Below are 27629 nucleotides of genomic sequence, written 5' to 3' on the forward strand. Positions count from 1 at the left end.
CTTCCTCAATTTTGAATCAAGTCTCTTCCCCTTCCCCCTCCCCCCCCCCCGCACTTTCTTTTCCTAAATTCTCCAGAACTACCAGAACTGAGGAAACCCCAAAATTCATGTTTGGCCCTGGCATCGCCAAATTGCTGCTTTGCTCACGGTCTGTGGGACACAGTGTCCTCTACAGCCCTTCTCTGCAGCCTGTCTCCTGGCTGTGCACTGCAATGCTCTTGCTAAGATGTGCAAGAACCAGAGGATATCCTTGCACTGACAGAGAAAGGACTGTGCACACCAACAACTCCATTGGAGCACAGCAGCTTTGCAGATCGACTGAAAGGAGGCTGCCTGGGCAGCCTTGTTGTCCCTCACAGACAGCAGATCACAGCACGTCTCCTGAGGTGCTCCGTACGCACAGGAAACAGGAGAACATTCTTCAGGTTCACCACTGCTGCTCACCTACCACAAAGCTTCCCCTTGAACATCTAACTGTGAAACAGTGAATGAAAACACAATTAAAGATGAAAGGGGCAAATTAGGCACTGTAAAGTCAAAGGACACTGACTCCTTCCTGTCCTTCACCTGGAAAATAAGAAAGCTGGAAGTAAGCTGTAAACTGAATGAATGCATCATTTAACCTCACCACTGAGATGCTCTACATACTATTCTGAAGTTAATAGAACACTTTCAATAATTTATAGCTAACCTTTTATCCTACTACATTTTGAAATTTACTCCCTTAAACTAATAAATAAACAAAGGAGAAAGGGCCCTTTGTGTGGCACCTGCCCTATGAGTCAGGGAATATGTATGTGTGAGCAGGCAGAGGTATGGGCAGGATCCCGAAGAATCACAAAAGAATGACAGAAACAATGATTACAAGTCCCCAGCTGTGGAAAATAAGCAATGGAAAAAACCACATCAATCTTGAAAAAAAATAATCTGAAGAAGCTAACATTTGAAAAACACCTATGTCAGAACTCAAACCTACAGATATTCTCTTGGAGGAGTCCAAAAGAAAAAGACAACTACCCCATTAAGGGATGGGGGGAGAAGGAAAACAGTTATTTCATACTTAAAACATTAAGTAGGCCAGGACATTCCTGAGACCAGGATCCCACCAATATATAACTCCTCCATTTGATACTTTTTTTTAGCCAAGACACATAATTTTATGAAAAAACAAACCCAAACAACTTTGCTAGTGCTGCTATACCACAGCAGCAGCACAACACTGCTTCTGTCCAGATCTGTCCCACACACCTTATCCCAAGTGAGTGCTCTGATCTTGCAAAGACACTCTTCCTCCTCCCCCACAGCAACACTGCTCCACTGACTGCAGAGCCCCTCGCCCATCCCTGCGTAACACAGCTTGGCTACACGTGGCATCGGCTGCAAGAGGGAATCCATCTGTTGCGACTTCAAAGAAGACGAGTTAGAGCTCTGTTATTCCTAAAAACCACAAGTATTCCACCTTGGTTTGCCTGATTTGTCATTAACATTTCGCATGCCTAATTTAAGAAGGGCGCTGAACACCAGATGCGTGCTGACAGTGTTGCAGTCGAGCAGCTTTTATAGCTTAGCCTCGTTTCCCTCCACACCTCCACGTTTCTTGGCTGTGCCTGTTGCATACCAACACACAGCAATGCCATCACAAGCCAAATTACTATTATTAGTGTGCACTAACTACTAAGGGTTCGGTGCAAACTCCAATAAAACTAAGGAACCAATTATTTTACCACGTCTACGGGGCACTGACCTGTTTGCCCGTTTTCCCTGTTCTCAAAGATTCTTCAGCCTGGTACCCAACTCTGTGATGAAGCCTGTTTAGCACCAGTGAAGTTCCCCACATTCAGACTGACAACGTTCTGAGCTGAGATGAGGGAATCAAAGTTAAAATCCAGCCCATCGGCATCCATGAGTTCACTGCGGATAATGGACTCCATATCACACTCCAGGCTCCCATTGAAAATATCCAGGTCCAAGTCACTCGGGAACTTCTCATGTCCCATGACCGGGAGGTTCACGCTAGAGGAGTACAAAGAGGAGCCTGACAGCGGGTCAGAAAGTGTTTGCATAGACTGATTGACAGGTGACTGCTGATGTTTGGTGGATCCCAAGCTGTTGGAGTCACTCAAGCCTATGTTACTGATGGAATTGGACAAGGCACGGCTGCCACTAAGAGAGGAGTTGTGGGACTGGTGCTGGTGATGGGACAGGTTCTGATTGACCAAACCGCCCTGGCTGGACTGCGCGGCGAACGACATCATGGGGTCGTTGCGGAGCATTATATTCCTGCGGGAATTCTGGGCGGACACAGCTGTGCTGGCTTGGGACATGAGTGGGTCAGACTGCGTCATCATGACATCGCTGTGACTAAGCGCATCAGAGGTGAGGAGATCCTGCAGCGTCTGGTTGTTGTAATGAGAAATGGAAGAGAAGGTGGCCTGCTTGTTCTCCTGAATTGTCTGCATGGGTGACTGGCGGAGGGAGTTCAGGGACGACGGCCCAAACACAGCGTTGTTGAAACTACTTGACGGGGAGCCCAGCCCTGAACCTTTGGAACCATAAGGAAAACTGGAGCTTCTCTGCATTATCCCTCCTGTGGGTGACTGCTGGGAGGGAGGGAGTGTTATATTGTCCAAGAGATCATCCATGAGGTTATCAGTCAGTCCATCATTCAAGTTCATTGTCCCAGCCATATCAGTCAACCTAGGCAACTCCACAGTACACGGTTTGTTTACCGATGGGGACAAGCTCGATGGACTGCTGTACAGCATGGGAGAAAGTGGAGCATCATCATCCTGAACATCATCGAGCTCGGTGCTTGCCAAAATTGGTGACAAGCGGCCACTGATCGTACTGGCGTTTGAATTAGTACGGGAGCGAAAATCTGTCCACGCATCCAGCTCGTCGCTGCTGCGGGAGGTGGGACTCCCTGGCCACTTGGAGAGCTGGGAAGGACTGTCCTCACTCGTCTCCTGGGCTGTCTGCAGGGCTGCCTTTTTCTTTGCCGCCCGCCCTCTGCTCTTGGTGTACTTGTTGCTGTTGTCCATTGACACAGCGCGTCTCCGCGGCGCCTTGCCGCCTTTTCCACCATCTGGATTGATCATCCACCAAGAGCTTTTCCCGGTGCCTTCATTCTGCACCCTGACGAATCGGCTGTGGAGTGACAAGTTGTGCCGGATCGAATTCTGCAGGAAAGGAAGAAAATAAAGCATCAAGACCAGCACCCCACTTATTTTACAACCCAAATCTCAATCATTAAACTAACATCCCATGATAACAGCCACATGAATAAAATCATTGGACCCTCCTGGACATCTTCATGAATTTCTCAGGTGCTGGATATGGGAGGGCTGGAGTGTGACTGTGGCATGGTAGTGTCCTGCTGTAAAGCAAGCCCCAAATTGCACTAGCTGTGCACTCCTTGTGCCCACCTCCACACTCCTAAAAGCTTCACCCTAAGAAAAGATGACATTCCTAAGAGAGTGACATTCCTGCTAGAAAGGAGCTAGATGTTTCTCCTTCACTTTTTACTCAGGACAAACTATTATCAGTAATCTTGCCATCAGTTCCTTGAAATAAGAAGTGTGAAGGCACAGCAAAAATCTGGCTGGAGGGGTAGTCACACTCATCACAGCCTCTGCAAATGTCTTTTTAATTCTTCATGGGCACGTGTGCTGTATATTTGTTATAATAATTCCTGAGAAAACTGCAAGTGCTGTTGCTCCTCTCCCACAGGCACTCTGTGCATGACTAAGCTGTACTTTCTCTCTTGATTAGAGGCACCAGAATTATGCCCATACGGCAGTAGCTGGCCAGCTGTCCCCTCACTATAGTATCCTCACCGTCTTCAAAACATGATGTGACACAGTTTGCAACGATATCCCTGTCCCCGTAAGCTGCTGGATACAGAGCTGGATGAAGCTGCTGTGCACAGCCGGATACTCCGTGCTGTACAGGATGCCATGGAACACAGGGCTCTCAGGGGAGCCTGCACACAGCTTGCTCTTGCGTTGTACCTGCTTGCACCAGTCAGCAGTATCAAACTGCCCAAACACCACATTGGCTCAAACCAATGATAATCACCCCAGAATCAGAAAGAGCCTGAGAAACCAGTCCACAGTATCCCCAGAGAAACGGCACTGGATTTAAACCACAATAACTCAGAAGAAAATCCCAGTTCACTCATCCTGCTGATCTTGTGCTTAAAATATGGATCAAAGAAAAGAAAGGCAAATAGTATTTGTTAGTGTGAATGCTTCCAGGTCTGGTAAACCAACTTTTTTTTTCTCATGTGGAAATCCAAAAGATTTTTGGAGCTATCCCATATTCCTTTGAGAAACCCCTTGTGCTATTCCTTTAAGTTTAAAGCGTGTAGAGTTCTTTTTTCTTAAATTTTGGCAATTACCAGGTGTATCTATGAAAAGGATAAAATCACATTTGTCCTATCAACTTTTAAAAACACAAAGTCAGCAAGACTATAACACAATCAAACCATTCAGAACAAGCGCCCTTCGTTTACAAAACACTGAAGAAACTCCAGATTTAAATGGGCAAAGAACGAATCAGTCAACAAATCATTCACCATCACCTCAATATTTGCATCCTTAGGAAACACGGATGCTTGGCATAAATAAACTGGAGATACATATAAAGAGGCACAGCCCAGCTTTTTTTAAAAACAATTCTTTTCAGTATAAAATGCCTTTCTTTTCCCACTGTTTTGTGGTTTTTGTCAGATTGTGAAATGGAAAACATGCCTGAAATTCTCGCACGCAGACAGCAGACGTGGTTGTGATTCTCACTTAATGAAAAGAGAAATCATATGGACCATGCTTCAGAACAGCAACTGTTATGTTTTAAACAATTTACACAAAGCAACTGATCAGACTTTGCTGACATGCTCAAGAGAAGTTTGGGTCAGTGCCTCAGCTATAAACATGTCCATTCCTGAGGGACTACCATGCCATCAGAATATGGTGGATTGAGCTGCATCATAATAATTCTTCAGTTTAAGGAGGGAAAAAGCTTTTTATTGTTTAACTGATGGCATTTTAACAATATTTTGAGTCTGGCAACAGTCTACCTTCTAATAACTAGGTACCACTCCTTACTTTCTCAGGTTTCTCCCTGTAAAACCAGCTGGAGAACCAATGTTTTTTTAGAAAATAACCTTTCTTGATATTCCAGCTTGTACTGCATCTCTGCAGGTAGCTCTCATCCTCACTCCCTGTAACTTCCATGGACAACCACTTGTGAGAACATCTGCATGGGGATTTCTCCATGCAAACTCCACGTCAGGCTTCAAAAGCCATATGAACCATTCTGTTCCCCACCTACAAATGCTGGGTATAAGAATACATGGCATCATGACTCTTGCTAATGAAAAATAAATCTTAAGAGAGGATAAACACCTGAAGTGGCATATGCAGCGTGCCATGCACAGCTTCAGATATAAAAACACTCAGCCAAAGTGCCAGCAGCTAACAGTTTTTAGCCTATAGTATTCTCATAAAAGGGCTTATTTCTGCTGCTGGTATCCGTAGTACGAAAGTATTTGGCATAAAACCATGAAAATCCTAAATGGTAAAATTGTGAGACTGAGGCACCTTTCAGGATGAGGACTGCTTCATGTGTGGATATGTATATGCACATGTGTAATTTTCTTACTACATCTTTTTGCTCAGTGTCGGTTTTACTCAAATAATAAAAGAATGTAATAATCGTTCTGCACTGGAAATTGCTAGCTATAAAAAAATCCAAGCAGTTTGTTTTCCTTTACATTAAGCACTATGCCACTTACAATCCTGCTTCTGTTTTTCTTTGCTTTTCTTCTGCAGGAAGATTTTCTTAAGCATAATTGTGGGCTAATTTATTTTTGTGTACCCCATCTCCACCCTCTGTTCAAACACTGCCTTAAAACCCACTTCTTTCACGTAACCTCCCCCACTAACCTCTTCAGCAACAGTATCTGAGTTTTTTGGTTTCTCCTTCTGTTGGGTGCCCTGCCAAATCAGATCAGGGCTGGATCCTATTATCCTTTCTCATGCAAGTTTTGCTACAGAAGCCACCAGGATTGACAACTCACATCAGTGAAGGCTGTTGCACTGTGCTACCAGGTGGCCATCTGGATGGAAATAACTGTATTTTCTACCTGTTTTCTGAGCTGTCAGAAAATATTCCCATCTGCTTAAAAGACAGGAAAGTATATGGGGACAATTGCTGCTCACAACTACGGGCATTACTAATATACGACCATGCAACAAACCACAAAGGAGGTGCGGAAGCAAAGAAAATACGGTTTATCATTTGAACCCACTGCTGATGAAATTAATGGGGATTTGTCTTTGACTTATGTGGGAGATGAATTAGGCCATGATGATGGAAACTTAACACATTTTTCCATGCCAAAATGCAATGAGAAGCTTTAAAAAATCCATAAAGGAACTTCCATCATCTGTCCTGGAGACCATATGTAGATGGGAGAGATGCTAGCCAGGCTGCAGACAGCTCGGATACCACCGATGGGTACAACATATGGACTGTACTCGAGAAGAGCAAAAAAGAAATATGATGAGCTCCTCCCTTTATTAGTGTTACTATTTATACTGGACTTGAAGAATGTTGTGTGCTCTACTGAAAGCCAGAAGGCTGAGGTTCCTGCAGATAACATCTAGAGCATCATGTACTGCCCTGAGGCCAGACCAGCTGGGTTGAAGTCCCCTTTGAAAGTGGTCCTGCAAGAAGAGGGACTGTCCCTGGAGACAAGGAAGACTCAGGGCAGAGGAACACAGAGACCAGGCAGAACTGGTGTGAGCAGAGGTTGGTGCAGTGCCACAGGCAAGCAGTGCTGCTGTTCTCCCTTGGCTTAGGCTGATGGCACCAGGAGAAAGGGTGAGCTGGGGGCCAGAACAGCCAGGGCAGCAACACCAGGCCTTATACCACTTTCCCCAAACTCAGGGACACGTTCTCAACTTCAACAAATGTTGATCCACTGTACTGTGTTTTATTTGGTTAATACTCCGCGAGGGATCCAGCTACACTTTGCTCGCAAGAAAATCCCCCCAGATCAGCTAGCATGTCCTAATTACACGAGCCTCTCTCAATATTTTGATAAGATTGCAAACAGGCAAGCTGACAGAGAGGACACTCAAGCACTTCCAAAGTGCCCTGTCCCTAATCTGATACAAACAACTGAATGAGTCTCCCAAGGAGGCTGGGACTGTGTGTTATTTCAACACTCAGACTCAGTCAGACAACAGCAGCAAATGTTTGAGCTTTTAAAATGGAGAAAATTCCCCCTCCCTGTGCCCATTTCAGCCTCTTCCAAGCAGTGTTTACCTTGTGGAGCCTGTCCACTAACTCAGACACCAGCTGCAAGTGCTTCCACTGCAGTACAGAGTCTTTTTTGTCTGGAAGCAACATGTGGTATCAATTTATCATCCTCGACAACGCAACAAGGAATCCACTCACTTTAAAAATAAAATGAGAGTTGTGTAACTTAACTCTTAAAAGTCCCTGCCTTTTTTTAAAAAAAAAAAAAAAAAAAAAAAAAAAAAAAAAAAAAAAAAAAAAGAAAAATAAAAGCCCAAAGATCAGCAAGATGAGGTGCAGCTGCTGGCTGATGAGTCCAAGTTACACACTGGTCTGTTTTTCTTTCAGTGTTTTGTAGTGAGCAGCAAATTTGCAATTTCAGATATGGGCTCCTAAACTGTAAAGTTAGGGCTAAAATTCAAAAGCAGTAGTTTAACAAGTGGGATATTAAGACATGGTGGGAGAAAAACAAACACTATCTGCAGACCCATAAATGCTGCTAATGCTCATTTGGGAGAATTACACTTTATTTTATCCTGTATTAACATGCATAATGTTTTCACTTCATCATATGAAGTTGTTTGGTAGCCATGCAGCAGAGAAAGGCACCAGATCTAATACCACTGAAAAGAAGCCATGAAAATAACTCCAGCTTATCAGCCTCCAGCTGAACAGAGGCAGTCCAACTTCTCCATGGTTCTGCTTGCTCACTTGAATTTCAGTTTTCAGCTTATGTCATCTTGTTCAAAATGCTGTCATCTAGGTGATGAACACCCCTAGAAACAGCTTTCACCAAAAAACTATTTTCTTTACGAAAAGCCTACTTTTTTTGCATTCAGTGGTTGATGAAACTGGAGTCTGTTAATAATCCAACACATTTTGCCCACCTGTCCAGACCAGGGTCTGTGCCTTCTCATGAAGTAACTCAAAACTTGCTTCAACTACCAGTTTTCACAGAATCATAGAATCACAGAATAAGCTGAGTTGGAAGGGAAACATGAGAATCATCAAGTCCAACACCCAGCCCTGCACAGGACACCCCAAGGGTCACACCATGTGCCTGAGAGCATTGTCCAAACACTTGAACTCAGACAAGTGATGCTGTGACCACTTAGCTGGGGAGCCCAACCACCCTCAGGGTGAAAAACCTGTTCCTGATATCCAACCTAACCCTCCCCTGGAACAGCTTCATGCCATTCTCTGCCACTGGTCACTACAAAGAAGAGACCAGTGTCTGCCCCTCCTCTCACAAGGAAGTTGCAGATGCAATGAGGTCTTCCCCAAGTCTCTTTTTTCTCCAGGCTGAACAGACCAAGTGACCTCAGTGCTCCTCCTATGGCTTCTCCTCAAGGCCCTTCCCCATCCTTGTGGCCCTCCTTTGGACACTCTCTAATAGCTCAGTGTCTTTTTTACACTGTGGTGCCCAAAACTGCACACAGGACTAAAGGGGATGCTGCATCAGTGCAGAGCACAGTGGGACAATCACATTTTACATTTCACATATTTTACATTTTGTTTGCTTTAAAGTCCCCAAGGAGATTCAGTTGCAAGTAAACAAGAAAACAGATGCAGTGGCTGAAGTTGCCAACTGTGTGCATACACATACGAACTCCTGGTGAAAGGGATTTGCAAGCCTAGGGAAGCTGATCTTTAGGAAGTACCAATCTATTGGTTCCATACAGTCCCTTGTTGCCTAGCTGCATAAGGCTGCAGTGCTATACTTCTCAAAGAACCTTGAAGTCCCAAAGTGGCCTCCAAATTTCTTCCTCTTTCCTATGAGTTTTTTCAAACCAGAAAAAATGTATATAATTTAATAAAGTAGTGAGGGTGCTCTGCAGATACAGAAAAATCAAGAACTAAAATATAAAGAGAGTTCTCCCGCAATATCTATGCAGCCATGTTGTCCTGATATACCTATTTTCTATATTAAAAAAAGTATTATGTGTTCCAGATTGTTATATTTTCCCTAAAGTATGGAAGCTGCAGGGACAAAACAAGCATTAAGAAAATTACACACAGAAAAAGAAATCTTTCCTGACACCCAAAGTGGTTTTGATGCCTGATGCTTAGTATCGTCTGCATGCTCCTAAGGCAGCTCTCAAAAATCCCACCAGCTGTTCAGCAGGAGCAGGCAGGCAGAGCACACCAGATTCCTGCAGGGTACACCCCTTCACACCCAGCTGGCAAAGGCACCATCCTCACACTCCGGCACATGTGGGGTGACGCAGGCTCAGCCCTACCCAAGCACGCCCTCCTTCAGGAAAACGGGAAAAAAATATCCCACAGATTTAAGAAAGTCAGCTTCGCATGTGAAGGGTGGTTCTGTGGTTTCCCCTCCTCATCCTCTCTTCAGAGGAGTTTTCTGACCTTGGTGGTAGGGGAAGAACACCAGAAGATGCCTGCACTGTGATCAGCTCTGCCTGCACCTCTGCTCATTGTCCCCCACCCCAGAAGAGTAGAGCCTTGAGGGATTTAAGCTCCTTGGGAGAACAGCAAGTCCAGAAAAGGTTTATTCCCTGAAATGTGCTCGGACAGGAGAGCAGTACATGGATCTGCCTCCTGCGTCCCGCACACGGGGCACTGCGCCGTGCCAAATTCCAACAGGAGAAAGTGATTAGCACAGGGAAAACAAACCCTCCCCGACACGCACACCACGCTTCCCCAGCTGCGCTGGCCACGAGGGCAGGCAGCGAGCCACCTGCCCACCAAGGGGGTTTGTGCCCTCCTCTTTCAAAAGAAAAGCATCTCAAAGCATGGACCTATGGGAATTGAGTCATGACTTGAAAGTTTTTCCTAAAAAAAAAAGTAGGAAAAGTAAAAAAATTAATTCTAGTTAAAACAACCACTGCTTCACTCTTTGCAAACAGTGATATTGCAAATTGCTACGCTGACGTAAATAAAACTTAGCTGAAAATATACACTGCCTGGAAATTGCCTCAGAGCACCACGCTTCCAGTTAGCAGAAAAATCTCCAGTTATTTTACAGTCAGACATGCTCTGACCACATGAGGACTCCAATAAATAACATTTGTTTTGCTGTGAGTAGAGCATGCTGGCTGTCATTTACACTGGGTGTTGGGAGACGGGAAGCAGAGTGCAAGGAAAATGCTGATACTTTAACGCAGCTGCAGACCAGGAAGGTCAGGCTCTCCAGCAACCCCCAGCAGTGTCAGGAGCCAGGTACCTCAGCACCCTTTGCTATAGGAAGTCCCCTAAAAAATAAAGTGTTATCCTCTGCATGCTGTGGCAATGCTTTTCCACATTAGAATAGGATTTGGGAATCAGGAGGCAGGCACTGTCACTGAGGTTACTAGGGTACCTTGTCAAGAGGCATCTTTTTCAGTCCCTTCCACCCACTTCATATTGTGGCTGCCCAAAACTCAAAACCACAGCTGATTTAAATAAAAGGATTTAACTTAATTATGAGCAAGAATTTACTGCGAGGCATTGCTCTTGTAAGGTGAAATCCCAAGGGAACTCACAGGCTTGACTGGGACATGAACAGAGTCAGCAAGAAAGTGGGAGATGTTGCCCTTATTGAACTTAAACCCAAGGATTGCATACAAAAAGGCTGCAATGGACACACAGGGCTGGGTCTTTACAGAGCCAGAGCAAAACACTTGTAATTTCTGTTCAGGAGTGGTATCACCAGCAGATAACATCTTTATTTTCTCCTATTGTTTCTCAATGGCAAGCCACAGCATTTCAAATGTTTCCACTGCAGGAACTTTGGAAATAACACCATGCTTTATTTGTGGAGCTCTTTCAGCACAGCATTGCTGCACTTCTCCACCACACCACAGAGCTCCCAGAGAAGTGCAAGCACACACAAGTAATCAACCTGAACACTGTACATAACAGTAACACCCCAAAAAACAGCTACTCCTGTCAGCACAGCCCCAATCCACCAGCTGCTGAAGCTACTGGAAGAGTCCTCCCAAACCTCAGTGGTCACCCAGACCACTGACCTTAATGAAAACAATGCAATTTTCACAGAATAATGAGGTTGGAACAGACCTCTGAGATCAATGAGTCCAACCTATGTCCTAACACCTCAATAGACTACAGCACCAAGTGCCATGTCCTTGACTTTTTTTAAACACATCCAGAGATAGTGATTCTACCACCTCCCTGGGAAGAGCACTCCAGAACTTTATTATTCTGGTGAAAATTTTTTTCCTAATATCCAACCTACACCTTCCCTGACCTAACTTGAGATTGTGTCCTCTATCCTAAATTTTACTGCAAGGCAGAATTTCACCATGAAGGCTTTGGGTTTGTATTGCTAGAAAGAAGATCTAGGGAGAAAAAAATAAAAAAAAGCCTCTGTTTTTCATACCCTAGATGCAAAGATCCCAGCACAACTCTCACGTATCATTGTGGAAGCCAGAGTGTTCAATTCTATTTTTACTCATTCTCAGCATATGGCTGTTACTATACATTGACTATTTAGAAACACGTATGGGCGTTCTTTCATGCCTTTATAAATAAATGTGAGTGATGCTACTGCTTATAATAATTCACTAAAAATAGCAGCTTCCCTTGGAAGATCACAAAAGCCTCTCACTGCTGAATCACCTATTATAAATCCTCATTTTTTGAAATCTTTTGCAGTCATGGGTTGATTTTTTTAACACTTTCTATGAAATGCAACTAAACCAGCAACAACTCCCACCACACAGTGGCAGGGGAAGAATAAAATCTATGTGCATGGAGACAGCATTCCAGGACTCCTGGAAGCCAAGCTCAAGGCTGCCCTGCACACAGCTCTGCAAAGTGCTAGCTCTGAAATGATAGATTGTTAAACACCCGGCCTGGATTAATTGGAAGTGTTGAGCTGCACACACTAAATTGTGAATCTGGTGACAGTTACAGCAAACATGTGACTGATGAGAGGAATAGATCTGATACACTGTCGCCTGACTGAGTTTGATCAGGCTGCAGCAAGCCCTTCAGAAGCCAGCACAGGCACCTGAGACCTTCTCATGAGAAAGCCCACAAGCAACCTCCAAACCAGCCCCCAGCATTTCTGCTCTGTCAGCTAATCTGAAACAGGACCCCTCTCCTGTGCTATTTTAAGCACATAATTACTTTATTATTGAACCAGAAGATACTCTCTCATTTAAAAAAAAAAAAAAAAAAAACAACAGCATTTTAAAATATGATGTGCTTCAGCTGGTAGCTGAGGTGGCAAAGGGAATGGTCCTGCTCCACAGACCTGAGCTCTGGGGGAAGCTGGGAATGCACCTAAGTGTGGCTCTCAGTGGGTCTGACCCACTGACTTTTACAGGCAAAAAACCCTTGGGAGCCTCCCAAAGGGCAGCTGGTGTGGGAACACGCAGCTGTGACTCCAGATATCCACCGAGTTATTGCAGCACTGCTGTGGACAGGGTGTCAATTAGGAGACAAGGGATAAGTGAACAGAACAACTTGAAAAACAGGTATCTCCTTCATGACTCCAGACTGGACAGCTACCAGTAAATACCTGAGCACTCTTCAAAACGTAATGGCAGCTGTAAAATATTAATGCCTTTCTAAAGTAGAAAGTGATCAGTTTTCCTTCTGATGTATTCTGATGTGCATTCTGCTTTCATTCTGAGAATAACACGTGTCCTCCCTAGCCTCTTGGTTACATAGATTCCTGTATTTTCCCTCGGCATTGGGGAACATGTTTTAAACACTGCACTTAGGAGTATATTTAAAGAATCCTACAGATTTGCTTTCCGTATACATAAACACAGCTCATGCTGTGCCAGATGACATGGGTGGACAAAAATATCCATCTTCACACCGTTTTTACAAGACGAGCAAGGTGGGTTTACTCCAGCAGTCTTGCCCCAGCCCATTCTTTGATCTCACTTCCACTGATACATTGCATCAGGGCACTCAGTTCCAAAACCAGGTCTGCCCAGAAACTCACCACCCAAGGCACATGGCGTTAGTTTCCATGCTGTGATGACCTGGATGTAATCTCCAAGATGACAGCACTTGATTCTTTTTCCCTCCCTATGGAAAAAGCCTTTCTGCAGACTTAAAATCTGGGCAGCTCCAGGTCAGACCTGGAGCTAGTGACACCAGCCACCCTTGGGAGCCCTGGGGAGAAAGGGGCACCTCCACCAAACAGGCCCACCAGCCTGTCCTCCTGTTTTCATCTAAGAGCACCTGACCCGCTCTGCTGGTGGGAGTAGATCTCATCCTCTGGCAGGCAGGTTTTGGGATGGTGACTCCCAGTGCCTCCCAGGGCATGGCAGCTTCAGAGAGCTCCTCTGCAAGCAAACCAAACTCTACATCTCCGCATTCATCCCAGCCTCACCTAACCCCACTTATGAACTGGTTTAGTTTTCATTGAACCTCACCTGACTCAGATGACTTGCATGTTACTGGTTCTACTGGATTTTTTAAATTTATTTTCTGTTTACTGCAAGGGCAAAATATACCCGAGGAGCTGACAAAAGGGAATATGACACCTATTACAATGCCAATGAATCAGACCTTTGCTGCAGCAAGCAGGACATTCCTGTTTCGCATGTAACTGGCAGCAGCACCATCCCAGAAACCTCACAATCCAGGTAAATGCACAAGTATGAAAGTCATCTTTTTTTTTTTTTTTTTTAAAGCCGTTTACCTAATTTGAGAAAACAAGACCACCGTCATCGATACAATCATAATCCCAAGTGCTGAATGTTGAGCTTAAAGCCAGACTGCGTCAAAATGCTTCAGCACTCGATGCTTTGTTCAAGCCCCACCCCAACACCAGAGCCTGAATAGCAGAATGATGAGTGGAGGAGCCTTTTCATGTTCTGGATTTGAACCTGTACGCATGAGTAATCCCTCCTGAGGCCAATACTCGGGCCACAATGGGGTCCTTGTATTGCTCCACACATGCCTTTTTCAGAGGCAGCTGTGGAGCCATAGGACAATGGGTTTTAGGACCTCGACTGTGTCAACAGCAAGAGCCCTCACCAGGTAATATGACAAGAATTATCTACTCTATAGGATGCAGTCTGGTTGAGCTCCAAGTGTAGGAAGGACTGCACCAGTAGAAGACACTTGCATGTGAAAGTTTACAGCCTCAAGAGGCAGACAAAGAAGCACTAACTCCATAAAGATTCTACAGAAAATAAAATCAAGAGACTTGCTTTGCTTTCATTTGCTAGCACAAACCACCCTTGTCTTCCCTGCCCTTTGGGACAGGCCTTGAGCCAACTTCACAGACACCATCTTATACCCCAGAAAATTCAAAGTTTTGACTTGCTGAATCAAAATCTACGCATTTTGGGGTTGCAGTAGCTGTATGCACTTTGAGATGCCCCTACAATTCCTCCAGATATATTCTCTCTCAGATAACTTTCTGCTTCTTAGAGAAACTAACCCAGATCTCACATGGGTTGGGTGGACACAGGCCACATCTGGTTTTTAGGGGAAAACTGATGTGTTTTATTAATGGAACTACACTGCTTGAAGTAAGCTCTTTTTCAACACCTACACGTCCAAGACACAGGGCAAATTTTAAAGGACAGTGCCAAGAATGATGATGCCTTTGTACATCATCTTTTTCTTATGACACTGTTCACAGCATTCACAGTTCAAGAATGCAAGGCCTCCTAAGTATGCCAGGTATCATTTTCATAAGCAAAGTACACAAGAAACAAGCACCTTCAAGGTGCAGTTGAATAGATGTGGGCAAAAAGAATGAGCAATGGCAAATACTTCTGGGGATATTTTCCCTCCTTTGGAAGGGGAAAGAACCCACTACACCAAGAACCCTGAGATGTTCTTACTTTATGGACAGGTCTGCTAATACTTTTGCAACATGAGACAATATGCAAAATATAAAATGGGCTTACTAAGCTTTGTGCTTTTTCTTTCCTTCTTCTTCCGCCCCCCCACCCACCATGACTGAAGTTTAGAGGAGATGGGATATCTAGAAAAAAAGAAATGAACCAGCCCTGTTCTGATCAAAGTTAGAAAAAGGGGAATGAAAAAAATAAAGAGGTGGAAGAGTCCACACTCATCTCCAGTTTGACTTTTTTCAGAGCTAGTGGAAATTAATTCTCTTTACGAGGATCTGCTTATGTGCCTGTTGTAAAGTGAGATTCTCACCTGCAAAGGCTTTTTTGCATGTCTAAATGAATATGAACTACTTTGTGTGCTTGAACAGGAATGCCCTCAATGTGTAGGGTAAATGTGCACCAGCCTTTGCCGGACTCTGCCTTGTCGACAAGGATAAACACAAGGAGACACACAGAAATTTCCAATTTTGTTACACAGGGAAGCTTCAAAGCTTGAAAAAGTTAATGAAAACCTTCTAGTAGTTTTGTAACAGGATCTTTTTGAGGTGAAAATGCACCATATTAATTATTTTCAGCAGAAATGGGTTTTTGGTGCCATCCAATCACAGCTATGACACCAGCAGCCCTTCCACAGGAGAGTGACAGCTGAGTCACTAGTGCTAAAACAGGGATAAGAAAAGGAAAATGAAAAAGAAACTAGGCTACTTCCCCTGAGGAGCTAAATACAGTATTTAATGGCATATTTTTATAAGGTTAACAAATCAAATGCTTCAGCTGTGAATTGTTGCCATCATTGTGACTACAACAGGATGACCCCAAACACCCTATCTCCATCTAGGTTTTTTCCTCCTGTGACACATAAATAAGGAGGAAGAGACTGGGAGCAGCCTGGCCTTTCACCATACTCTGGTCTTTGGGGAGACAGGTTGTGATAGCCACACAAGGATTCAGCAGGACAAACAGCTATACTGTCAACACAGGGGGAAGGCGCAGCAGGGAGCAGCTGGGTACAGGTCTTTTCCTGCATCTGCAGCAGCTGCCATCTTCATCAGCTGCTATCTTCATCAGCTGCTGCCCCGTGGCACTCTGCCTGCACGAGCTGGAGCAGGCAGCACTTGGGGTCCTCTTGTTTAACTCACATGGAAGAGCTGCGTCCCCTCCCTGCCCCACTACCCTTAAATGAGTGTGTCAAAAGCAATTAAAGTCAGGAATGCAAGAAACCTTAAGGCTCTGTGTACAGAGGAGCATCTTTTTACCAACACCACAGAAGTGTTGGGCACTTTGGACTCCATGCTGCAAGCTGCATTTTAGTAAGTTGCATTTTAGTGAAGTAGCTAAGAAATATATGCATACTCTAGAAAATATCTGTTCAGCAGAAAAGTAAGGACTGAAGCTAATTCTACACAAAATCAACTGACAAGGCCTTCTGTGTTAGGAGACCCTATATACAGTCATAAGGTTTTAGAGCACAACAGGATGAAATTTTTGCTTGCTTACCCAAGGTCATGTTTGCCAGCAACAGCCCTAGATCAGGGCTGCACCAGCAGAGCTGCTTTTGCACCTTCAGGCCCCAACAAATGGTTCCCACTGCAAGAGCCAACAATGTAATCACAAATGCAACATGATCACGGGGTGGTTCAGAACGCTGCCTCCTGATCCGATAGCCAAACACAGGAGTGCACAAGATACTGGCATGCAAGGAACTGGGCCACCTGGGCAGATAATTCCTGGAAAGATCATGTGCTAACCTTCCTTCTTGAGGGCAATGCCAGAGAGTGCACATTGGACACTGGTGGCACTGCATTTATATATTCTTTTTAGGGAGGCACTTTCTCTGAGTCCTAGAGTTTAGCCAAACCCAGCCACACTTGCCAAACAGACAAAATTTCTATTTAATTAATCCCATGCATGTCTTCAGCAGACTCCCTGTTGAGCTGGCTCAAAGCACCCCCTCCACGCCTTATCACAAACTCTGACCGTGTTTTTATGACTACTTTAAGCATAATTTGAGCATGATGCCAAATAGCAAATAAGTCGCTGTTCGTGCAGAATGTCTGGCTGACCTCTGCAGGACTCTTCACATGAGAAAAAGTTTGCAGGATTAGGACCAAAGCCTGGAAGCAGGGTCATCTCTTCCCTCTGCCCACACCCCCTCTCCCTTGGCTCCAGTATCCAGTACATGCTGTCCTCTTCATTACTTCAACACAGTCCTTAAGGCCTTAGACCTCAATGAAGAAAACGAGCAAGCTCTGCGATTCAGGATATTTAAAAGTGGAAAAAAAGGGCAACTGTTAGGCAGAATCTGCTAGGAAGAGGAGAAGGAATAGGCAGAGTGCCAAGAGACAAGAGTCCACAGTCTTCAAATTTCAAAGGTTTTCAGGATAGATGACCTCAAGATACTTTCACAAGCTAGTCTGAACAAGTCACAGTTTGGTAGTCTGTTGGTTTTTTCCTCCTCTTCTTTTTTCCACCTGGATAACTTTGGATTTTTTCACTTGGTGAAAGACAAAATAACTTTAATAACTTCAAATAACTTTACTCCCCCGTGGCGCTTACATGTCAATTAGCTCTGGATTGCTGCTATATACAGGGACAGTGTACATGCTTGGGAAAGAGTCCCTGGGAACTGTGACACCATAAAATGCCTCGGTGCTTCAACCCTACCCCATCATTCTGGTACACCAGTCAGTGAACACAGAGTGCTTTCTTCTGCCTTGCCCCTCTCTGTCCCCCACTCCATCCACGGAATTAGGACATTGCTGCAACTCAGCACAATGCTATTTGCAGCCATGCATATTTGAAATAAAACATGAAGTCCAGGATTGTACCTCAGGCTGCCTGAGATTCAGCCCCCTTCTGCTGCCCAAAACCACAAAGACAGTGTTTGCATGTTTAGGTAACTATAGCAAAATGAAGACGAAAACTGTAAGCAATCCCTTTTAAATGCAGACAGGGCAGGGAGTGAATGCCAAGACGCACTGGCACTAACCAGATGGAGCCTTATGAACATTTGACTTGTTTTACTTCCAGGTTTCCACCCAGAGTCCCAGGTGCATGGAAGTCATCTGGGGACACAGTTCGGTTTGTTATCAAAGAACTCCTGGACCCTCATGTGTCAAATGACAATGAGCTCTGCTCTTCTGGTGAGGTATTTTTAACTTCAGGAAATACCTAGAAAAAAGCTGAGGGTGAGTCCCATAAGCCAAGATTCAGGGAAACTACTGATAAAAAGAAGAAAAATGTCTGGGAAATGTCATGGTGTCATGTCATTGTCCTTGTAGATGGATTTTTGGACATTGCCACACATGCTTCAGCAAGGTTTCCACCCCACAGCCCAAGCACTGCAATACAGGCACTGAACGGGTTAAATCACATCAGTCCTCCAGATTTGCAGTGGTTGATAGAAACGGTCTTCTTCAGGAACACGAAAAATCCCAAGCATCCTGCAGGACACAATCCACGCTTCTCCATGACTGTCCCAATGCATAAGGGTAAAATGAAAAGCTTGGAACAGACGTCAGCAGCTCCCAGAGGTCTGACAAGCACTGGAAAGGAGAGCTTTCCAGCACCAAGAAAAGGCTGGGAGTATCACCTTCCCCTGGGTACATAGCAACAGTTGCTAGTTTTGGCAGGCAGCGAGATGCAGTGCAAGACGTGAGGGTGACATCATTTGATTATCACCTCGCTTCCCTCAGATTCAATTGGATTCCAATAAGAAATTATTTTTAGAATCGCTACAGACAAAAGCCTTGAAAACTAATTTATTACAGATTTGGGTAGAGGAGGCTGGGGACTATATTAATAGCAGACACAGCCTTAAAAAGGCCCAAGTATTTGGAACCCAAAACCACAGCAGGAATAGCGTGTACATATTAACAGCAAAGGTAATTAACCTTCTCAAAAACACACTTGAAGATGGGGTGGATTCTCCATTGCCTTAAGCTTTTGCATTTAAGGCTGGATAGTCTTCCAAAAAGTGGGATGAAGCTGAAAATGAATTTGGGATTTTTTATTAAAAGACCTGATGGGAGCTCTGATACTTTTACTCTGAAGTCCTGCCCTAAAAAATACCTAGAAGCCTGCTTGTTGCCTGTGCTTGGGAAGTTAAGTCCTAGTTTGCTGATACAGGCATTTGTAGTTTCAAAGGAAGTTAAGAATTACTAGAAGATATAATGACATATGAAGTTAACTCTCCAGAGAAAGCAGTACAGGGAAAAAAAAAAAAAAAAGAGCTCTCCAAAATGTTAAACTTGAGGTTCATTGCTTTTGCCCTGGACACAAGAAATGAGTAACATCATTTCTTGTTACTCCATGACACTGAGAGCTTGGAAGTAATTGATCTTGCCTCCAATTTCAAGTTAGCCAAGGTGTCTGTTTAGGAGAAGAGGCTCGCATGACAGGCTGGAGCTTCTGAAGGAGACCATTCCCTGAAGTGGTAGCAGCTCTCTGGAAATAAATAACTACAGGGATTCCCAGGCAGTTGTGGAATTGTCAGCAGCAGTCCACTGCTTGGTGGTGCACATCACTTCTTTATGTTTATGCAACTACAGGTATTAGTATTTACAGCAAGAGGCTTCTTTTTACATCCCTTACTTTGAATATTTGATATCCTATATGAATTTTAATGGACTGTTGTACTGTCTTCTGTTTTTTAGCTTGTCGTTTAGTATGCTTGTACAGTGACAGACTAACAAACTACTGAGTGATGTGAGGAACCACGTGGTATGCCACAACTTGTTTTGTAAAATAACAGGGCAGAGCTTTCTCTACTTTTATAGCAAGGAAACAGTCTCTGCTCTGCTTGCCCCAAACAGTGAGAAAAAGTCTTTTGAGCAAGAAGGAAGGAAAACTAAAAAGCAGAACAGAAGTGAAACTGCAGTGTCAGGTTTTCACTCTGTTAGATCCCTTGCAATCAAACCCAGGAAGGCTACCCAGTGAAGGGAGGGCCCTGGGCTATCACATCATCCCCACCACAAAACTTCTGACTGACGTAAGCAATTGACTTGTCTGCTAATTTGATTTCTACAACTCACTGCATCAGGACGTGACTGATAAGAGCTGACGAGGAATTCCCACAGATAGGGACTTTGCAGAGCCCTGCACGCTGTACAGTGCGGCCGACCCCACCCATTTCTTTCTGCACATGCCAGTGTCGCCCACAAATCTGAGGCAGACACACACGACTCTATCAGCAGGACCATATGTGTCTGCAGAGATAGCAAAAGCCAGAGACTGCCATAATTTAGCCAAATGAACAACTTCACATACAAGAAACGACATGTGGCAGAAGAGATCCAGGAAAGGACATGGTTTAAGCCTCCTAAATTCAGAGGCTTTTTGCTTCAAGTAAGAGAGCAGAGGCAACAGGCAACCCAATAGCCAGATTTCTCTGCAACACCAATTTCTATCAGGGAGAAGTCAAGAAAGACAAACCATACCCAAAGCAGAGAATACAGACTTCTTCAAAACCGATGCATCTAAATTGAGGATTTTTTGTGTGTATGAAAGGCATTGGATAACTATTTGGGTAAGAATGGGGAAATGGATAGGAAAATCAGACCAGTAACAGGAGTAATGTGAAAATATCTGATGGGGTAAAGTGGGCAATAAATTATGAACCATCTGGCCCATACAGTTTTGTGGGAGACTGTCTGCCAGTAAGCTCAAGCAACTCCTTCTTCTGGAGTGAGATAGGAGAGGAAGCACAAGGGCAAAGACTGAGACTCTTGTCCACTGGAAAAGTAGATTTTTAAAAACCCTCAGAGAAGGCAGGAGCGACTTCAAAGTAGACTGCAAAAGCTCAGGCCTCCTGAAGCTACGAGCCTTAAGCTGAAGGCTGTGCAGGTACATGTCACCATGACTGCCCCAAACACAAGATGCAACACTGCTGCTGGAGGGCTGGGAAGTGCCTGACCTTATCTGTCCAAGTATCATTGCACCCTCCTTTTCAAGGGCCTGCAAGGATTTACTGCTTCCCCTGGGGTATGCAGGAGTCATAGAATCACAGAATCCTTAAGGCTGAAAAAGACCTAAGATCATCAAGTCCAACCACTAACCTAAACCCAGCATGTTCAGCTCTAAACCATGTGCCACATCCACACATTTTTAAACACTTCCAGGGGTGGTAATTCCACCACTTTGCTGGGCAGCCTGACCAACCTTTCAGTGAACAAAAAGGGTCAGTGTGCAACAGAGCACCAAGCTGCAACAGACACACTCTCCAGTGAGGCTGCATCCTTTCTGCCTGTCCAAAAGTGCCCACTGAGGCTCTGCAACCACAGCTCTGAGGAGCAGCACCCAGAGACCTTGAGTTCTGTTGGCTGCTCATGACAGTGACCCCATGACCCATGAAACAGCTTGCTCAAATCAAGACATGATTTACTACTAACAGAAGGTAGGCAGTGTAATGCTTTCTAAAACTGATTCAAAAGAGGGTATTTGTCTCTCCTAGCTTGGTCCCATGCCAATACATGTTCTAGGAGCTGCTGAGAAGCTGAGATTCCTGCAAACTTACAAGCAAGGTGTCTGATCCTGGTGAGTGGCTCTCGAACAACTGCCTATTTTCTGCCTGAAGAGGTTTTTTTAACTCTTGGCAGTTCCTTTGATCTGCTCCTCCTTAACACTGGCAAAAAATCCCTGAAGCTGAGGAGGTAGCATCTTCCCAGTTAATAGCTTCGGCATTGTATCTTAATCCCTCCTGAGGCACCTTCCCAAAGTTATTTTACCAGCAGCTGCTGTCTTGCCTGCCTGGTTGTTCTTAAAACTACTTTGATACCAAACCAACAATACACACATCCCTGAAGCAGCCATCCCAGTACTGGGGCATACACTCTCTCCATCCTCAGCTGGAGATGCATGCCATGCTGGGGATAGAGGGCAAGGAAAAGAGGGACAATCCCCACAGCACAACTTTAGGCATCCTGGATGTCCAAGCTGGGAGCTGAGACTAGTGAGGCATCCTGACACTTGAGGTTTCTTTCAGAGGCCCCAAGATCAGATCTGCCCTGCTGCTCATGTGAGGCACAGAGACATCTGAAGCTGGACCATAGTGATTTTCTCCTCTCTTCTCAAAAAATACCTGAAGATATTTTTTCTTTGAGTTTCTCCCTTTTCATTGCTGGGATTATAACAGCTGTGCAAGTTGTCCTCATCCTTGCATACTCAAAGAAATAAACCAAATCATAATAATAGCATATGGAAAAGCAGAAATTTATCTCAAGACCATGGTGTTTTTATTAAGGTGAACAGAGGCAAACACTTATACCGCAATTGACAGGGAAGGCAGGCAGGCACAAAGGTATGGGAAAAGGAATTAGTAATAGAAACAATCTGATAATTCATCTTTACCGAAAAAAGGTGCTACAGACTCTCTTCTTGCCCTTCTCAAATAAATTACTTGTAACAAACAATAAAAGTTTTTCTAACAATAAAACAGACAAAGCACTTAATATCTGTAATTTCAGCCTCAGAGAATAAACTATTTATTCCTTCATTTTTAAAATTTCTTTTACTTCTAAAAAAGATCACCAGCTCCTCACTCTGGTGCTTCCACAGCAATTTAGCAGGCATCAAATGATGAGATAAGAAAATGATAAATCTCAGTCCAAAGGAGAAATCTGCCTACCCTGACTCAGAGGAGAAACCTTCCTACTCGGCTCCTTCTTGAGAAAAGCTGGCATAAATAAATACAGCACTTTCCTACCTTCCTCATTTAGGAAAAAAACACCATCACCACCATGTGATACAGCCTCAAGACCACAGCTTTCTAGAAAGAAAGGTCAAATGAAACAGTTCTTCCTAAAGAGCTTTCCTGACTGCAGAACCAGGATCGCACCAAGCAATGAGCAGCAGGACAAGTGCCTTAAATCACACATCACAGGTCCTTCTCCATCCTCCATGATGCCAGCATCATGGAGGACAGCAAAGGAGTCGGGAGGTGGGGAGGAAATACAGGGCTGCTGTCACAGTTTTTACATTGACCATACTTTCACCTGACAGGTCCTGGAAAAGGCAAGGCCAGCTGGCCACCAACAACCACCAGGCATTGGACCAAGTCAACAGAAGCCCTCAATCTCCATTCCACTGAGGTGGAGGCATGACCAGGTAGAAGCGAAGGCAGGAAACAGTAATCAGCTGGAAAACTACCATGAACAAAAACCCAAGCACTACCACAAAAACATGAAAACCCAGGGAAAAAAAATCCTAACAAAATACTGTAATAGGTTACCTTTATGTGAATGACTCTTCACGCTCGCCTAGACTGAGTCACTCTGGGAACTGCCTCGCGGTCCATCTGGCTGCCAACTCCTGGCTAAACTTGAACATCCTGTGACTGAAATGAATGCATCAAAGGCTAAGGCACCGCAAGGTAACAAGGTTTTCTTTGTCCAGCACTTCCAGATGCACCAGCATTCCCCTTCTGCTAACTCTCACACATCCTCTGGGTCTGTGTTTGGTACATTTCTGACTTTCAACAGCTGTAAAGAAAGGGTAGACTTGATCTTTTCCTCTCACTCTAATTTCATGGACCTCCTCAATCCATCTCTGGCCATGTATCAAGTGACAGTATAGTTCTGGATGTAAAACTTTTTACAATTTTTCATTGCTCTGGACATAAAATTTGGCTCCCACCTATGTAAACAACTTTCAAATACTGGAGGATGTAGTTGCTGCAGACAAATGTAGGCACAGAAACCACTCTGACATGATCTTACAGAAAGTGAGACTGCACTGCTGGATACTGCACTTCCACAGACTTTCAACCCACTTAGTTGTAGTGGAAGGGGGAAGCAAATAAAATACATTAAAAAAGTATTCTTTACATTCCCAGCTTTCCTCTCCAAATCAGGAACACACTCCTATCTCTTAGGTGGCAATATAAACTTAAATAATCTTTTCTGCCCTCAATAAAACTATTTTTAAACCAGTAGTCAGGTACAAAACAAATGTCCCATCTAATGCAATGGGTATTACTCAGTGATGATAAACACTATACACCCACCTAGACTTTTCACTTGATGTGGTTGGAAACTGCTATGTAAGGTGGAAAAAGTAAGGCAGGCTGCTTTATTTTTGGCATTTACTTTAGAGTTTAGGCTTACTGCAAGAGTACATTTACTCTGGCTCGGTGTGCTGCTTCTAGCCAACTGTGTAATGATATTTAGTGGCTATTTTTTTGTCAGGAAGAAAGACTACCCCCACCTCCCTTGTGTCTCCTACTCCACCACACTGCCAGGCTGCAAGAAAGGAGCGTGCAGGGAGGGGACCTTCTCCTTCTCATCTGACAGAGCAGAGCTCAGCAAGGTAAAGCTCTGTCTAGCCAACAAAGCTCTTTACCACGAATATCCTTATTAAACACAGCCTTATCAGAGACCAGTTTCTGCAGTCTGAAGCAGTCAGGAATTAACTCTGTCAATATAAAATTTCAAGCCAGGATTAGAGCCCAGACCCAAGGGGATGTGAGCAAGCGTTCAAACCACAACAGAGTCACCTGACCACGCTCACACCATGGCAGGGGGCTGCCCAAGGGGCCAGGGCTCAGACTGTGCACCCACCACCCTGGTGCTACCCCAGCCCCCCGAAGGGCTCACTCCCAGGCTGCTGCAGCAGGGGAAGGGGGATGCTGAAACTTGTCTGTCTAGCAGGATGGAAGGGAAAGGCTCTGCCAGTGCTTCCAAAAGAAGACAGGCTGAAGGAAAATCCTAGTACAGCAGCATCACCTGTGCGCAGAGGGCATGAAAAGCCAGCCTGAAAGGGGCAGACAGCACTCCACAAGTGTAGCTCAGGACTGCTGGCATGGAAGGTTCACCAGCACCTCCCAAAAGGGCGCCACCATCCAGCAAGGTGCATGGCCAAGATACAGATTCATTCAATATGCTCCTTTGTCAGCCTCTAATCCCCACCCACAGGATCCGACTCTGTCTCCTGCCTTATCCACAAGATGAAGCTGTCTATCCCCGACACAGCCCTCAGGGCTGTGGCACCAGTGCTGCCTCTGCCTCCGCTCCAGGGCGAGCCTCCTCCACTGGTGCAGCACGGCACGGCATGGCTGCCTGCCTGGCCTGCAGAAGGTGTGAGCTTTGCCCACAACTCCATGAGTCAAGGCCTTAATGGTGACCTTGCTTCTGCTACATATTGAAAGCTGCCAATGCTATTGATGGGGACTCCGTGAAACATGTTTGTAATACCGAGCTAATAAGGCAGCAGTGAGGCTATAGTGCCCTGTCATTAGCAATCCCAGTGAAAAAGCCTTCATGCTGCCTTTCCCTATAAAATATCTATCCACCTCCCAGTAAAGCAGAAGTACATTTCAGTGCGTGCCTAAATGACAGTAATTTTTAAACTCTTTCCCTGAGCTTATTTTACAGCAGCTACTAAACGGTTAAGCTCATTACTGAGTCCAAATATGAACGCAGGGAAAATACTTCCATTGCTTTTGGCACAAAGTAAGTGCAAAAGTTGCCTTTCTGCTTGACTAAAAGCCTGAAAAGCAAACAATGCACACAGCATACACTGTTCAGGAAGGGAGTGCAAACAAGCCTAAAAGCAGATTAACTTTGAAGGTGCTGTACGGGAGCAAAGCAGTCAGCATCTACTGTTCCCAGCCCAGCACCTGAGACAGCGGGTGCAGAATCCAGCACCAACTGGGATCCTGACTATTAATCTCCTTGTCAACACTGGGAAAACCAAGGTCGCACTTCAGAAAACAAGCAGCTATTAAAAGAAATTAAAATTTAAAAAAGAAAAAAAAAAGGAAAAAAAAAAAGAAAACAAAAAAAAGAAAGAGGTACAGTCCTAAGAGCTTTAACAAGACAAGACCTTCACCCCCAAAGAGCAAGAGCACACACTCCTTATTTTAAGACTTATTCATCCTTTTCTAAACAAAATGAATAAGCTTTCAGCTAGCCAAAACCTTTGGGGAAATTTTTAGTCACCAGAGGCAGTAGCACATGCCTTGATTCCTACTCAAGTCTGCAGAAATCAGGTGCCCAACCCATCTGCGCCTCTGAAATCCCCTCAGTAACAGCTTAATGCTACAAAAGGGAGAAACAAACGAGTTTTGTCTATAGGCTGCTTCTCAAACAAAGAATACAAATTGCATGTGACATGCTGCTGCACAAGTTTGACTGTATGTGTCTATGTGCAAGTGGAAGGGCTAATGGAGAAGTATGCCAGCTTCAGAAGGGCATACTGCTGCCAGTCATTTTTAATAAAAAAATAAAATAAAGTAAAATAAAGTAAAATAAAATAAAATAAAATAGCATCCCAGAGATTCTGTATGCCCCATTATGCAAGACCACTGATTTGAGCAACTTGCCATTTGGAAGCAGCATGCACCACTGCCTGCCAATGGCCATGGAACCCATGGGCCACACAGCTCAACCATCAGAACTGGACTTGCCAGGCACAGAGCACCAACAAGACTTCAGCCTACTGTCCTAAGAGCTAACCGCAGTCAAGCCCAAATCTTCCTCCTTTTCTTTAAAGGCATTTACCTCCATGTCACAATGCATCTCCTTAGAGCAGCACAGCAACTCCATGGCTACAGCTGTGCAACAACAGACCTGCTGCCCAGGCCTGCCCCTGGACTGTCCCCCTGGATTTTCTGGAGATGATTAGGTGGTTGCATGAGTGTACTGTTTTCCACCTGTAGCAGCTCCTTTGTCTAGGGAGCTGCCTACCTGCACACAGCTTCATCACCAAGATGACACTGCAGGCTCATGTTGGGTGGCACTGCTCCAAACAGGGTTCCTAGAGTCCACTTGTCTCTTTTTTATTCTTCTTTGCTCCTCTCTGCTCTGCGTCGTGCCTCAGTGAGCATGAGACCACCTTGGGAATTCACAGCCACGGCTTTGGATGAAATCAACGAAGCACTGCAAATTCAAGTATTTTTTTAAAAAGTTTTGGTTCATCTTTCAAAAGCAGAGAAAGAGCACAATTCAAAATTTAGATCTAATCTTCCTATGTAGGATTAGGCCAGGACTCAGGTGGGGAGCCAAGTCAGGCACCTATGAATTCGAGTTCTCACCCGGACCTGCTAGCTTTCAAAAGGTTCTTCTGCTCGTCACTTCACAGCACAGCAATTTAACTATCACCTCCCCCACCTTTTATCTTCTGCAAATCTCCCTGGATGATAAACAGTGAAGTTTGTAAACACACTGGCGTTTTGATGTGGATTTTCAGTTCAAAAATATTCAAAGTGACGCGCACTTGGCAGTACTGGAGAAATCATATGCAGAAGGTTCCATCCTCTCACTGAGCATCTGGGGAGAAACATCCAGCAAGGCGTTGGGTGTGCTAATGTGAAATCAGTTTGTAAGGGCCAGCACCTCCCTCAGTTGTTAGCATTTAAAAGAGGCCACGGCTTTCAGAGGGACCCAAGACAGACTCACAGAATTTCAATTAGTTCTTCTAAATCAAGGCCCTTCTAAAATCAAACCCAGTGCTTACACCTATAATCATACCTAGGTTTTGAAATACCTGTCTCCTTTTGTATGTGTGCAAGTCTTTATTGGAGAAAATCTTTTATGT

At 44.6% G+C, this 27629-nt stretch overlaps 1 protein-coding gene across 1 annotated transcript in view; it reads right to left on the reverse strand.

The window, feature by feature from the left end:
• The window catches only part of FOXO3 (forkhead box O3), an 88868-nt gene that overhangs the window by 13699 nt on the left and 47540 nt on the right, over nucleotides 1-27629 (reverse strand). The window contains exon 2 of the mRNA XM_041414922.1: nucleotides 1745-3179. Within this exon, the coding sequence (XP_041270856.1) occupies nucleotides 1779-3179 (1401 nt within the window). The 3' untranslated portion in view covers nucleotides 1745-1778. The remainder of the gene's footprint in view (nucleotides 1-1744; nucleotides 3180-27629) is intronic.

The sequence above is a fragment of the Onychostruthus taczanowskii genome, unplaced genomic scaffold (genome assembly GCF_017590055.1).
Source record: "Onychostruthus taczanowskii isolate IOZ18803 unplaced genomic scaffold, ASM1759005v1 scaffold48, whole genome shotgun sequence".
Classification (NCBI taxonomy): Eukaryota; Metazoa; Chordata; class Aves; order Passeriformes; family Passeridae; genus Onychostruthus; species Onychostruthus taczanowskii.